The 16,349-nt window shown below is 38.0% G+C and overlaps 1 protein-coding gene across 1 annotated transcript; it reads left to right on the top strand.

Moving 5' to 3' along the window:
• Positions 1–1,611: 1,611 nt before the first annotated feature.
• On the top strand, positions 1,612–16,340 carry ankdd1a (ankyrin repeat and death domain containing 1A). The gene is made up of 15 exons (XM_058401142.1): positions 1,612–2,127; positions 4,926–5,029; positions 5,524–5,622; positions 6,774–6,872; positions 7,447–7,551; positions 8,644–8,742; positions 10,204–10,302; positions 10,421–10,519; positions 10,989–11,087; positions 11,699–11,797; positions 11,906–12,004; positions 12,115–12,210; positions 12,292–12,487; positions 13,395–13,526; positions 14,361–16,340. The coding sequence occupies exons 1-15, from the start codon at positions 2,094–2,096 to the stop codon at positions 14,420–14,422; spliced, it is 1,521 nt and encodes a 506-aa protein (XP_058257125.1). The 5' UTR covers positions 1,612–2,093; the 3' UTR covers positions 14,423–16,340.
• Positions 16,341–16,349: the final 9 nt, after the last annotated feature.

Here is a 16,349-nt window from a genome sequence, read left to right as displayed (position 1 = left end):
GCTGTGTTTTCTTGTGCCCTATGTATTTATTGTATGTTGTTGTACTCACATCCTGTAGACGCAGTGTGTTAACATACAGTGCCCTCTTGTGAAATTTCATAAAATGACATTGGCAGTCAACACAATTTATTAGGTTAATATATTTTTTGATCCTCTGCACCACTATGCAGCCCTAAAGTCCAGTTTGGGTGAACCTGTAGCCAAGATAGCCTCAGATTCCTCCTCTTCTGCTGTTGTAGCCCATCCACCTCAAAGTCTGATGTATTGTTCATGCTAAGATGCTGTTCTGCTCCTCACACTTAAGAGCGATTGAACTTCTGTATCATTCACGGCAGCTCAAAGCAATCTGGCCATTCTCCTCTGACTTCTCATATCAACAAGATTTCCACTCACAGAACTGTTGCTCACTCGCAAAGGTTTTTTTTTCACCATTCTGTGTAAATCTTGAGACTGTGTATGAAAATGAAATACTCAAATCAGCCCATCTGGCTCCAACAACCATGCCATGTTCATAAAGTATGCAGTGAATTTATACAGTCTATTGTAGGAATAAATAATTCAACTTCAATTTAGACCCTTAATGAGCAAGCCAGAGGCAACAGTGGCAAGGACAAAAAATCATAATTATATGACAAATAATCAATAAATCTTAGGAGGAAAGAAAACGGACACAATTAGTAAACCATCTTCTTCTGGGTGACACCCAACCAAACTGTAGCTACATTTTCTTAAAGCATGTTCAACATGATCTATTTGTGAAGAGTCCTGAGATGAGTCTTTAAGTGAATCTACAAAGCAAATCTACAAAGCAAAGGTGAGACTTGGGTATAAAGGTTTTTGGGAGGTAAAAATCTTCAGGATATCCATGTGGGGTCATTCACAGCAATTCACAAATACTGATACTCCAAGCTGAAGTGGAACATCAGGCTGAATTTCAGATTTAAAGTCAAAAGTAGTAGAGGTGTCAAGATCAGGCACCAGGATAAGGATACATTAAAAGCATACACCGATCAGGCATAACATTATGAGCAGGTGAAGTGAATAACACCGATTATCTCCTCATCATGGCACCTGTTAGTGGGTGGGATATATTAGGCAGCAAGTGAACATTTTGTCCTCAAATTTGATGTGTTAGAAGCAGGAAAAATGGGTTTGACAAGGGCCAAATTGTGATGGCTAGATGACTGGATCAGAGCATCTCCAAAACTGCAGCTCTTGTGGGGTGTTCCCGGTCTGCAGTGGTCAATATCTATCAAAAGTGGTCCAAGGAAGGAACAGTGGTGAACCGGCGACAGGGTCATGGGCGGCCAAGGCTCACTGATACACATGGGGAGTGAAGGCTGGCCCGTGTGATCCGATCCAACAGACGAGCTACTGTTGCTCAAACTGCTGATGAAGTTAATGCTGGCTCTGATAGAAAGGTGCCAGAATACACAGTGCATGCCGAGTCAGGGCAAACAAAATATTAGGCAGGTGGTCATAATGTTATGCCTGGTCAGTGTATAATAGTAATGATATGTAAAGGGTACAGGGGGATTAAAAACAACATTTATATTACTATTAGAAATAAGACAAATGAAGAATCCGTGTTCCTGTTCCAGGAAAAGATCATTTTTGTTTGCTTAAACCACAACGCAGGCAGGTGCAGGGGCTGGATGTAGGAAAGCAGCAGAGAGGACTATTTTCCTTCCTTCAGGGTTGGACTATAGCGACAAAACCTTCTTTTTTATGGATCCTTTCTTATCGCATCTTTTGTCAAAATTTATAGTTTAGAGGTTAAACGAAAGACAGCTGGCTCTCGTGACTTTAAGTGTGTAACGTTAATGAATTAATGAAACTGACAGACCATGAACCCCGCCTATTTAAGACGCTTTCGACACTGTTTGGTTCATATTCCTGAATAAGGTGTTCATAGAAAACGCTGAAATAGGAATATTTTGAGAAATGGCTACTCATGGATGTACATAAGAGGTTTATAATACTAACCTCGGAGAAAAGGGAGCTATAAGCGCTACTCGATAAAGAGGAGTCGTGTTTGAGGATTTGGGAAACGGGCTTTTATTTATGTTTATACAAATATCTTTGCCACTGGAATGGAGGACGGCTTGGCGTCAGAAGACGATATTTGTGAGTATGATTACAATTTGGGAAATATCGCAACAACCAAAGAAAGGAGAATTGCTAAAATGCGTCTGTATGGATTTCTAAATGTTATTGTTTTCCGTTAATCTGCCTGTAGGCTACTTATGGACTTGAACGCGGCTCAGTTTCCTGCTCGGTATGCATTATGACTGAAGTGCAGCGTTCACTACATTAATCATACAACTATAATATATTGTGCTGTGTGGAGATCACGTGGTGCCATTAAAATGGCTTTGAATGATAGGTTAAGGGTTTAATGTGAGCCATGAAGGGAAAACTGAAAAATAGTAACATATTTTATTGTCCTTGAGGATCTTTTGAACCATAGACTGATTGTCCAAAATCCCAAAATGTACTGGTTAACTAACCACACTTATAAAAAGTTTATTTAAAATTCAGAATGGTTCTTTAGTTTGCTGCTTTATGGAAACCCTTCAAGGTTCCTTGTAATACCTTAAAGCTTAGACAGTATTTCAACCCCAATAAGGAACACACAGTTTTATAATCTGAGCCTGGTTCCTCTCAAGGTTTCTTCCTCATGTCATCTCAGGGAGTTTTTCCTTGCCACCATTGCCTCAGGTTCACCTCATTTAGGGATAAAATAGTAACATAACTTTATATATTTTTCTATGTTTCTATACATCCGAAAAGCTGCTTTGAGTCAATGTCCATTGTTAAAAATGCTATTCTATCCAAGGATAGAATCCAATTGTTCAGTAGCTTTCTTTGAAACATACACTATATTGCCAAAGGTTTTGGGACACCCCTCCAAATCATTGAATTCAGGTGTTGTGTTTCAGGGGTTGGGCTTGACCACTTAGTTCCAGTTTTAATTCTTCAGCATACCAAGCCATTTTGGACAATTTCATGCTCCCAACTTTGTAGGAACAGTTTGGGGATGACCCCTTCCAGTTCCAACATGACTGCACCCCAGTGCACAAAACAAGGTCCATAAAGACATGGATGAGTGAGTTTGGTGTGGAGGAACTTGACTGGGTGGCTTGACTCCTGACCTCAACCTGATAGAACACCTTTGGGATGAATTAGAGCGGAGACTGTGAGCCAGGTCAAAACTGGGACATTTACCTTTGCATGCACATGAATTTAATGTGGAGTTGGCCCACTTTTTGCAGCTATAACAGCTTTAACTCTTCTGGAAAGGCTTTTCACAAGGTTTAGGAGTGTGTTTATGGGAATTTTTGACCATTCCTCTAGAATCACATTTGTGAAGTCAAGCCCTGAAGGCCTGGCTCGCAGTTTCCACTCCAATTCATCCCAAAGGTGTTGAGGTCAGGACTCTGTGCAGGCCAGTCAAGTTCCTCCACACCAAAATTGCTCATCCATGTCTTTATGGACCTTGCTTTGTGCACTGGTCCACTGGAACAGGAAGGGGTCATCCCCAAACTGTCCCTACAAAGTTGGAAGCATGAAATTGTCCAAAACACCTGAATTCAATGATTTGGAGGGGTGTTCCAAAACTTTTGCCAATATTGTGTAGCTGTCCTATAACCTTTAATTAGATTCTTGGTAGAAAATGTGTTGTATTAATAAAAGATGGAACAATTTTCTTAAAGTGCTCTTCCTAGAACCCTCAAGTGTGTTGGGTTGAAATTAATCATAAGGTATTCAAAGGAGCAAACTGAAGCGCCTTTGTGTAGACTGCATCATCTTTGTCTAACAAATTACTTATTCCATGACTGGAAAATAGCATTTTCTCCTGGATCGTGTTAGTATAATAATGGTTAAATCAAATGTGACAGCCCACATTACTGTATACTATAGTCATGTCATTAATAGGGCTGTTTACCATAGTTCATTGTCAATATTGTTAGAGGGCTACACAATTTTTTTTTTTTTTGTTAGCAACATACACTATGTCACTGTATTGTATGTATGGTATCGATTAGGGGTGTATTGAAACATTACAAATACTGCATTCACAATTTAATTCAGTTGATTCTCAGAATATTTGAACAAAACATAAATGAAGAAAATTCTTTCAGTCACTTTACACAAATACAGATCTCACATGTTCTCCATGAAACAACACAGTCTCATGCTCAGTGGGCCGGCGCTATATTTTATCTAAATGAGATGTGCATAATGGTAACTCTGGAGTTCAAACTGTGCAATTGTATCATGCATATAATTATTAGAACGCTGATATCACACCTTAGCACCATGCACTCTGTCACATTTTTGCAGTGTGATGCATTGTGTCACAATGTATTGTTACATCCTTAGTATTCATATATTTATAACCGAGAAGACTGCAATATGAATTAAAACACTAACAAATCTCTGTTTAGTTTCAGACATCAATTAATTTAATATGTATTTAACCAGCTGTTGATATATTACCATATTATATGCATTGATATATTACCATATTATAATGCATCACTGTATACCTTTAACTAGATGTCAACAGAGTACAAGTATATTACACACAAATAATATGTAGCTTCAGCATTCATACTCAGCTCTCTATTTAGTGCACTTTGTGGCTCTGCAGCTATAGAACATTACCGGTAATTCTAATGCAACTTAATTCCTATCCTAACCTATCCAAATGTATTTAAGAATAAAAAATACAGAATATAGTGTTTTATCTGTGTTTTGGCCCAATATTATTAATAAGATTTATATGGATACATTTACTTTTGTAGTTAGCAATTGTTCTGCATTATACAGAGCTTTTACTCTGTCAGCAGAGGAAAAGTGGCATGCTTGTATGCTGCATGTGTAGTAGAGGACCTAACCATTGTGAATTGTTTTTGCAGTGCTGCTCTCCGAGAAGGTGTTTCACAATGCTGCAAAAAGGAATGACACAGGAAAGATGCTGGAGCTTATTAGGAAAGGGGTAGACATCAAAGCTAAAAATAAAGTAAGTCTTTTGCAACTAAGAGAGCTCAACTGAACTTCTTATGATTTCGGTATTGAAGTTCTATTGTCCTGATCAAACCATGCAAAATACACATTAAATAGTTTAATGTAGAATAACTCCTCAAATAAAAAGAAAGGCAACATCAGCAGTAAGCACAGCTTCCAGCAGTGCGCCGAAATGAGAGGAAGTCCATTCACAGGAAGTACTTTAGATATTCTCTTTGGAATGCTTTGTTTTCAGATCACTTATGCACCAGGGCTACGGAAACTCTCTCTTTTCTGTTCTTATCACAGGATATGACCCTTAGTTCACCTCAGACAGTACAGTAAAACCGCACCTTTATGTATATCACTGAAATTTTCTGATGTATGGCAGTGTAGCTTCATGAATGTCACTATCTTGGATGTTTTCTTAACAGTTCACACCTAGGTCAATGTTTGAGTATCGCTAGGATTATGAGAACATCTTTCACTAATTTGTTTCTTTATATGCAGGTAGACAGGAAGGCATTGCACTGGGCTGCAGGTGCAGGTAGTGAAGATGCTCTGCGTCTGCTGCTGGAGCATGACACTGAGCTGGATGATGCAGACAGTGTATGTATGAAAACAACCAGTTGTATGTGTTGCTATACTTTAAAGCAATTACATTAAAGCAATAATTTAAGCAGATTTTGAGTGACAAAAATGACAGTTAGGGTGGAGCTAGGATCAGGTGGGATGTTCTAACTGATTAACATTCCTCTGTCTGAGTTTACTATGCCATTCGAGCAGAACTAAAGATAATATTTCATGCAGAAGTGTGTTTACTTTCTTCATTGATGACATGCAGGAAAGCACCATTTTGATAGATATGTGGAACAAGTAACACCAGTCATATGAAGAGTAAAGTTAAATATTATGCAAGATTTAGATAACAAAATTTTTGCTTTTCACAGAAGCAATTCTGGTGAGTTTACATACAGGAAAGTCACCAGATCTCAACCCAACTGAACATCTATTGGAGATTTGGCACAATGGTTTAAACACCACTTAATGGAATCCGATTTTTTTGGAGGAATGGTGTTCCTCCCTCTAATACAGTTCCAGAGACTTGCAGAATCTATTTTAATATACTTGTAGTAGCCCAACACCCTTCTTCAATCTCTCAGCTTTCTGTATAAAAAGCTGCCCAGGAAACATCATAGCTAGCTGAAGATGATTGGATAGCAAAGGGAGGAAGGCTATCCTTCCTTCTCAGAGAGAGTAATCAGTTAATGTTCTCTTGGCCTCATAATGAATTCACAATATCCTCATGTCAGGGTGGCATTTTATATTCATTATCTGATATGTTGATAACCAACATGTAGGATATAATTCAAGAGCTTGTATGGGTGAAAGTACACCTTATAGATGTTTTTATAGATTTTTTTTTCAAACATAAAGCACTTCTCCCTTTTACTCTCTCAGTCTGAACTATGAATACATCAACTTTGTGCTTAGGCACCTGCTAAAACACATAAAACTATATAAAAAATCTACATGATGCATTATACAGTACTAAGCCAATAGGATCAATACAGGTTAGATATTATATATTAGTATTATTTATTATAACTCTGATATGGTAGTTGCCTGTTGATATGTATTGTGCTAGTATGAGTATATCAGACACCTGTATCTGACATACTCTATAAACTGATAATTGGCATATTTCTGTTACCTGTTAAGATTCACATCTGTTCATACTGTCTGTGTTTGTTTTTCAGTTTGGAATGAGTGCACTGCTGTTGGCAGCATGGTTTGGTCACCTTAAAATATTGAAGATCCTTGTCTCATCTGGTGCAAAACTCAACTGTGTAAACAAAGTAAGGCACACAGGGCAGGTATGCATTAAGTGTGGGACAACTTTAATTCCTGTGCAAAATCACAGAAGACCATTTTAAGATCCACATGACATTTCCAGAAGGCAATGCGGTTCTAAGACTCTTAAGCAGTCTGTACAGATGTGGACTAAAGCACTGCTGTATCTCACTTTATGTAAAAGTGAACACCGACTAGTGCCACTATCCGTCAAAATGTCTTGTGGCTACTGTAAGTGAGCCAAACTGAAAACAGGCCAACTTGTCAATAAAAGGTGACAGCAAAAAGAATAAACAAAAGGTGAAGAGGAACAGGGATCTTTCTTCAAGGAAGTGTAATGTCTGTGTAATTTATAGTAGAAAATACATTACACTTGTTGTAAGTCGGATAAACTTGAGGCATCAGGTGAACACACCCATGTCCCAACTCAGGATGGGGTACAGGGAAAGTTCACGGGAAAACAAGTGAATGCTCAGGGTATAAAAGGCGTGGATTTGGAAGTCAGTGAACTAATGTGAATTTTTGGAAGAATCTTACGTTAAACTTCTGCTCACTGACTGATACAATCCTGCTCCTCAGAATGGGCTGAATCTTCTGCACTGTGCTGCGCAACGAGGTCATATTCATATTCTCGAGTACATCATGGAGGATCTGGAGGATGTAAGACTTGACAGAGTTGACAAGGTGATGATACACATTTAACTACCTCTTTTTCACATGTGACTGTGCAATTAGCATATGCTCTGGATATTTTTATATTGTACTAAACATACATGGGTGCAAGGAACAAGGTAAAGTAAGAATAAAACAAAACTGGGCATGATTTTGGATCAAAATAATCAGTGAAGTTTCTAATCACATTATGTCCTGATGTTCATTCCGCTTTTGCTACATGAACTTGCGAAGCATAACACGTTGATACTGATTAAAGAAAGTCAATTGCCAAAGTTTATTGTAGCAGTTAATTTTGTGTAACGTTTGAGTTACCTCTCAGCAGCTATAAACCATCATTTCCTCACCTTTATTTCCTCTTGAAGTTAATAAGACCAACATTTTATATATATATATATATATATATATATATATATATATATATATATATATGGTTTAGAGTATGTTAATATAAAGTTTAATATGAGTGTCGTTGTAGTAAAACTACTGCCTGAGCTGCTGTTATATAATAAACATATTATAATTGTTAAATAAAATCACCATCAGATATGAATCTTCATATGGAATATTCAATATAATTACATTTTAAGATTTAAACCTCCCAATGTTGAATCATTCCATTGTCCATAGGGTTTTGAAGTATAAGCTTGTACTACGTTAGTGTAGACAAATAGGTTCTCTTCTTCTAGAAAGATAAACAGTAAAGATTGCTTAAACCTTATTGTAAAATTCCAGTTAAACATTAGACTCAAGGTTTTGTTGACGCAATTGACTACAGCATGCGTCATTATCTAAAAGCTGTGAGACTCTCACCCTTTGAAAGGCAATGTCTTAATCATAGCACAAGTGATGGCAAAGTCATACTCCATATTTGATTGGAAAAATAAGTGAAAATTATTATGTCACTGTTAACAAATATACTACTATAAATAAACGTTTAACAGACCCCACATAGCACCTCTTTTCTCACTAAAAACAAATGACACGTTTTAATGAAATGAAATGTAATATTGCCTGCTAATACTATATAATGGCTTTCTGAGTTAAACAGTTGGCAGTGATGTAATGCTATCTACCCTGTATCCCATTTGTCCTGTGCGTCAGTCAGGTAAGACAGCATTTCACCTGGCAGCAGAACATGGACAGTTGGAGGTGACGGAGTATCTTATTGGCATGGGCTGCGCTCACAACCTCAAGGACAAGGTAAGACACAGCAGGAGGCGTGGAATGTTTCAGCCCCACTGCTCTGCTAATTACACCCCTTCTGGGTCCTGGAAGATAAAGCAAAAGACAAAGTAAACAGTAACAGCAGGCTTGCATGCGTCACGTCTGATGAGTCAAGTTTATACAGTCTTCTTGTTTACCCCAAATGTACTCAGTCAACTAAGGCAATGTTTGGTGTCTGAGGTTTGTTTCTTAGTTTTATACTGGAGCTATATAGATACACTATATTGCCAAAAGTTTTGGGACACCCCTCCAAATCATTGAATTCAGGTGTTGTAGTTCAGGGGTTGGGCTTGGCCCCTTAGTTCCAGTGAAAGGAACTCTTAATGCTTCAGCATACCAAGACATTTTGGGCAATTTCATGCTCCCAAATTTGTGAGAACAGTTTCTTTCTGTTCCAACATGGTTGCGCATCAGTGCACCAAGCAAGGTCCATAACGACATGGATGAGTGAGTTTGGTGTGGAAGAACTTGACTGGCCTGCACCTCAACCCGACAGAACACCTTTGGGGTGAATTAGAGCGGAGACTACAAGCCAGGCCTTCTCATCCAACATCAGTGCCTGACCTCACAAATGAACTTCTAGAGGAATGGTCAAAAATTCCCATAAACACTCCTAAATCTTTTGAAGCTGTTATAGCTGCAGAGGGCATGTCAACTCCTTATTACATTCATGTGCATGTAAAGGCAGACGTCCCAGTTTTGGCCTCGCTCGCAGTCTCTGCTGTAATTTATTCCTAAGGTGTTCTATCGGTATGCTGAAAAATTAAGAGTTCCTTTCACTGGAACTAAGGGGCTAAGTCCAACCACTAAAAACAACACCTGAATTCAGTGATTTCAAGGAGGGGTGTCCCAAAACCTTTGGCACTATGTTTGATGTATGTTTAATAAAATGGCACCTGCATTTAGTAAAATCAAAAGATTTGTGAAGTCAAATTAGATCTACAGTGGATATAAAAAGTCTGCACACCCCTGTTCATAGAACACGTTTTTGAGTTATAAATTAATATCAGGACGTCTTATATCAGACATTTGATTGATTTTTCTTTGATTTTTATATTAAAAAACTGTTTTAACAGGGGGGTACAGACTTTTGATATCCACTGTATTTTATCATCTGAATCTCTTCTAACTTTTTTTAGACTACCAACTTTTGGACATATCTCTTTCTTGAGTCTGATATTTGAGTGTAGTGAAATCATAGTATGAAAACATACTAGGAATAAATTAATTCTGGATTTAGCGTGTCTGTTTCTATTGGCTTAGATCCATGGTGTAATTTTTATAGATAAAAGCATGTCATAATATTCTACATGTGCTAATGTGAAAGTGCTGATATTCAAGCATTAACCACATGGTGGCATCCCAAAAACCCTATCAAGCAGCTGGTTCATTATTATGTTGCATGACTGATAATGTTAAGGTTCTGCTTGTGGGCAGGAGGACAACACTGCACTCCATCTGGCAACAAAACATGGCCATGCAGCAGTGCTACAGAAGATTCTGGAAACTGGGGAGAACATCAACGAGAGGAATATTGTAATCAAGAGCTTTCTTTGACAGCTCACTTTTTATAAGAGGCTGCCTTATAGCTCGTTTTAATCCACAGTGCATTATGCTCTATAGTCTAAATATTTTAAATGTTGTTTTCTTATAGGATGGTCTGACCGCTTTACACTTGTCTGTGGATGGAGGGCATTATGACTGTGTCAGGATGCTGCTTGAGGCTCACTGCAATGTCAATGAACTCACAAATGTATGTAAAATTATTGAAGTTTGGTGTATGGTAAAGGCTTTAGATATTGAAGGCTTGGTTGTGCTGTTTTATGATAGGCTTGTACTTTTTTGTTTTATTATTTTTCACACCAAGCTACACTCCTCTGATTTCACATTAGACAGAATATTGAGTGTTTTTCATTTCCTGGATAATTTTGTATTTTTTTGTCAGTTAGCTGGGTTATTAAGTTCAATAGCCAGATGTTGTTGATCTTGTTCAGTTATTTCTTCATTTGGGAATTTATCTATCTATCTATCTATCTATCTATCTATCTATCTATCTATCTATCTATCTATCTATCTATCTATCTATCTATCTATCTATCTATCTATCTATCTGTCTATCTATCATTTTCAAACCCTTCACAGGTTAATGGAAAATATTTTGATGAAAGTGATGTCACTTCATATATACCTTATTAGCCATGTATTTATATTTCTTCTCACAGAGGAATATGACGGCTCTTCACTTGGCAGCCCAGCATGGATTTGAAAGAGAGGTCAGGCTGCTTGTAGAGGCTGGAGTAAGTGTGGACTCAGTGGACACTGTAAGTACCAGTGCTAGCTAGCTCACAATTTCCTAACCCAGTCACTGGGTCTGCAGTATGTTGCTAGTCTCTGTAATAGTTACCATATTAAAGGGGACCATCATACAAATATGTCTTATTAACCCATTTTTTTGAGTAAATGATGACTAGTACTGTTGAAAAGTACTATGCCATTGTATGGAAATGGAAAAGTATCTCTATCTCATCACAGTATTTTAAATATGTTTTAGGTTATTGAAGGTAATATTCTGTATATACAATCCTGCAGTGTTAAACAGTAGAAATATATGATTTTAGTTTATTAGGAGGTAAAAAGATTTGGGCAAACACTGTAGTAAAAGAGCCACATGTAGACCAGTAAACTCCTACACACACACACGCACACCACTAACCACAGAAGTATGTGGCAATTTGCTGTCCAGAAGCGATTAGTTCCACCAACCTATAAAGTTCCACATGGGTCTGTGTTGGTACTAGTTATCTGGAAAGTCATGTTCTTGCCACAAAAAAGAGATGCTGTTCATTATGTAAGCCTCCTGTGGTTTTATTACAGTAGATCACTTAAAATTAAACCATTTATAAACTGACTCTACTATATCTCACCTTATTAGAATCATTCCACGGCACTCCACTTGGCAGTGTTCAACAACTACACCGAGATTGTTAAAATACTCATTGATGCCGAATGCGACCTAGATGTTTTTGATGAGGTGAGTACACATTTTATTCTAGCAGAGAAAAATCTAAGACTAACTAAAATATATAAGACTAAAATTTTAGACTGTAGATCTGTCTCCAGTAGTTATGTTTCTACACAGCGACTTCAGACAGCCCTGCACATAGCAGCAGAACACGGACGCCAAAACATAGCTGAACTGATCCTCATTGCTGGGGTCAACCTCAAACTTCTCGACAAGGTACAGCTCCCAGGTCCAGTGTTATACCACATGAGTTTAATTGTACCTATGTGTACGACACCGTGCATTTGATCAACTGAATTAACACTTCTGTACGCCATCATTTGCAGCAGGGAAAGACATCACTGGACGTTGCGGCCAGAAGCAATCATGTGAACGTGGTCGACATGATTATCAAAGCAGATAGATTTTACAAATGGGAACAGGTAAGGCTGTCTGCGAATTAAATTAAAGCACGCTTATGAAAATATGACTATTTCACATTTGACTGAGTTTCAGTTTTGCAGGACAATGTGAACTGCTCGTCGCTAGTGGCAAGGAATGTGACATTCAAACAAGACCACCAGCAGGAGACACAGCACATTCGCTCCGTCTTATGGAAATTAGCCACCAAATATCTGAAAGCTGGGGAGTGGAAGACACTGGCGCAACACTGGCACTTCACAGACGCACACATTCGAGCCATAGAACATGAGTGGACAGGTACAGCAACTCTAAAATGATATGGTGTTACCTATTTGTATACTAAAGTGGTCTAGTATTACCATTTAATACCCAGAAATGCTGCCATACTAGCCTTGAAGTGTATCATGTTACCATTTACTACCTTGAGTTAGGATCATATTCTTAGTTGGCAAATTTTCCTCTGTAATAATGTCTAAAATAGAGTGCTTGTCTTTAATCCTGAAAGAAATCAGGAAGCAGAACAGAAGAAACAGAAAATTATTTTTATGCCATATAACTACACTAATGTACTACCGTATATTTGATGCAAGCAAGGGACAATTAAAAAATAAATAAAAAAAAACACTAAAATGTGAGAAGATTTAAGGCACTTGCCAGTTTATTGCTGTATTATGATTAGAGTAAACATCTGGCCTCCTGGTGGTCCAGCAGCAGGATCCCGCGCTCTCATTGCCTCAGCCCAGGTTCGATTCTTGGGCAGGGCGCTAACCCAGCCACTGAAGAGTTAAAGCTCAGTGCCGGTCCCAAGCCCGGATCAAATAGAAGGATTGTATCCGGCGTAAAACCTGTGCCAAATTGAAACATGCAGATGAAATGATCTGCTGTATCGACCCCAAACAGTGAGCAGCTGAAAGAACAACAACATTATAAATGTGATTATCTCATTGCAAATTTGTGTAGCAATATGGATTTTGCCTTTATTATTTGGCACCTCCTATTTCTTGTATATTGAATAAACTATAATGGCAACGGGGACTGGACAGGCCATGAAAACATGTATTGAACTGATTTAGCTTTACTAAATCAAAGTCCATGAAAGGTGCTTCTAAATAAAATAAAATTAACATTTATGAAAGTGTGCCTGAAAGATATTGCTCTGTATGAATATCTGTGTGATAGCAGTTACTGTATTTGTCATGATAAGGTACTAAAAGCTATAAGGACCATGGCCATCGCATGCTACTGATCTGGCTGCATGGTGTGCTGATTGCTGGAGAAAACCCCATTAAAAGTTTGTACGAAGGGCTGATGGGAATCTCAAGGATGGATCTGGCAGGTAAGAAAATAAACGGGTAGGATGTAGTAGCTTAGGGGTTTAGGTGTTGGACTAGTGATTGGAAGGCTGTGAGTTTGAAGCCCAGGTCTGCCAAGCTGCCATTGCTGGGCTCCTAAGCAAGGTCTTTAACCCTCAACTGCTCAGTTGTATAATATGTAAGTCGCTCTGGATAAGGGTGTCTGCCAAATGCTGTATTGTAAATGTATATGGTAAACCTGAAGCATACAGTGTGGTAAAAAAAAAATATCAGAAAGGATATCAGGATAATGCATTAGAGGGAATCCTCTGCCAAACAGTTATGATTATGTCTTCAAGAGCATTATCTCACTCCGGCATTGTTGCTTTTTAAATAAAATATTTAAGTGTTTTGACTACTTCATTTCATCGTAGTCAAAAGAATTGGTTAAATTGCGATGGTAGAGGCGATGTAGCTTTCATGCACAGCATAGGGGTAAAAAAAATAAATTTAAAAGTTGACCAGATCTGCTGGTGTGTTTATAACATAAATGTATGCTTTTGACAAGGCTAGGCAGATATGCAAAACAATACACATATTGTTGCTGGGAAAATGGAAAACACACTTTGAATAAGCTACTAATATTTTAGGCTAATGATTTAACTGCTTAGTACGTAGATGTTAAGTCTTTGTAAAGGCTTCATCATGTTGAGAGGCATCCACGTTGCATTACAGTTTAAGAAAAGTATATCATAAGATCATAAACATGGTCAACACAGCTAACACAGGATAATGCATGCTTGCTAGCAAGATTTGGAAGATATTTTGTATTGCTGTTTTGATTATTCTAAGTAACTCTTCTTGCTTTCTCCCCACAGAGAGCATGCGACAGCAGGCCAACGCAGACCCCAGCACTCCTAAGAAGTGTGCAACAATGTGAAACAGTGTTGTCTCGAAACACAATGAGGAAATGAAGTTAACAGCAATATAGCTCAAAGATGAAATATTCCTCAACAACACACTGATGCAGATGTCCGTTTTGAAGGGCTACTACAGTACCATCTGTTGATTCCTGTGACGGTGAAGAGCAGTTTTATGCAAATACATAGAATGCTGTGAAATTCTTCAGTTGCAGGTCTGATGTTCCCCAGTTCAATAAGACTATCTTTTAGGTCCTATTTACATTTATTTTCTATGAAATTAGCTTTCAATGAAAATGGGCTCAGATTAAGGAAGAGAGTAATGAAAGCTGTATATCTATCAGAGAGCTATAGCTGGACAATAGGTAGGAATATTTCTTGCTCAAAAAATTTGCAAACCAACGAAGGTACCATGGTAATAAATTTTGCATTTAGTTTAAAATGTCAGACTGTACAACAGTAGCTATTGTATAACATCACAAATAAAAACAATAGCTACGTAGTAAAGTATTAGAGATGAACTGAACCAGCATCCGCAACTTTTAACCTTTAATTTGTTGTGAATCCAGGGTTAAGAGGCTACAGTTACAAACACTGTGTTACTTATGTTTCAACAAGAAAAAAGTTATAACTGAATCTGTTTTTATGCGTTGCATTACCGGTATACTGTCATTCAAATGTTATCCTTAAAATCAGTGACTCGCACCGCACTCTTTGCCCGTGCCGTCTCCTGAGCTGAGCTAGGTTCGGCTAGTGGGTTTTACTAATTAAGGAGTCTAATGATTGAACAATCGAGGAGAAACTTTTTGGAAAATGGAGATAAATATCCAACAAAGGAGACTAGTTTGTCAGTGTTTGCTGCCTCTACTGCAAAAATCACTTTCTTCTCTAGGTCTTATTCAGTGTTCACTAATTCCTGCCAAAAATATGATGATTTTCATTTCCATTGCATACATGTAAAAATCTTAATTAAAATAGTGCTTTGTTTTTTGTAAATACATTCACTGTTTACACTTGCATGGCTTTAATCACATATTTATATCACATGTTGTAGCATGAAAAGCATCATGGCTTTTAATAAACTCTAGCTTTTAACTGTGACTTAAAACATGTTTTAAAAAGCTGTTGATGCATATACACTATATTGCCAGAAGTTTTGGGACACCCCTTCAAATCATTGAATTCATGGGTCGGGCTCGGCGAGCCAGGCTTCCTCGTCCAACATCAGTGCCTGACCTCACAAATGTGCTTCTAGAGGAATGGTCAAAAATTTCCATAAACACAGTCCTAAACCTTGTGGAAAGCCTTCCCAGAAAAGTTGAAGCTGTTGTAGCTGCACAGGGCAGGTCAACTCCATATTACATTCATGTGCATGCAAAGGCAGACATCCCTGGCTCACAATCTCCACTCTAATTCATCCCAAAGGTGTTCTGTGGGGTTGAGGTCAGGACTCTGTGCAGGTCAGTTAAGTTCCTCCACACCAAACTCACTCATCCATGTCTTTATGGACCTTGCTTTGTGCACTGGTGCGAAGTCATGTTGGAACAGGAAGGGGTCATCCCCACAAATTTGGGAGCATGAAATTGTCCAAAATGTCTTGGTATGCTGAAGAATTAAGAGTTCCTCTCACTAGAACTAAGGGGCCAAGCCCTGAACTCAGTGATTTGGAGGGGTGTCCTAAAACGTTTGGCAATATAGTGTTCATGCATACATAGAATGGTTTCATTGCTTAAATGTGTTTAATTAGCTCTTTAAGGCTACAATCAGGATATTTTGGGAAGATCTCATCCTTAATCTATCACATACGTCGTATGTAAGGTTCGGTTATGTTTAATCCCAAACAGATTCAATTATAGTGTTTATATTTCTATAAATATCTCTCTTGTTAAATCATGTTTAATACTCAGGTAACAATTTAGCTCTTAAGATGTCCTGATTACAGCTTTA

The sequence above is a fragment of the Hemibagrus wyckioides genome, linkage group LG10 (assembly GCF_019097595.1).
Source record: "Hemibagrus wyckioides isolate EC202008001 linkage group LG10, SWU_Hwy_1.0, whole genome shotgun sequence".
Taxonomy (NCBI): Eukaryota; Metazoa; Chordata; class Actinopteri; order Siluriformes; family Bagridae; genus Hemibagrus; species Hemibagrus wyckioides.
The sequence above is the reverse complement of the archived record's forward strand: the minus strand, read 5'-3'. Positions and strand labels throughout refer to the sequence as shown.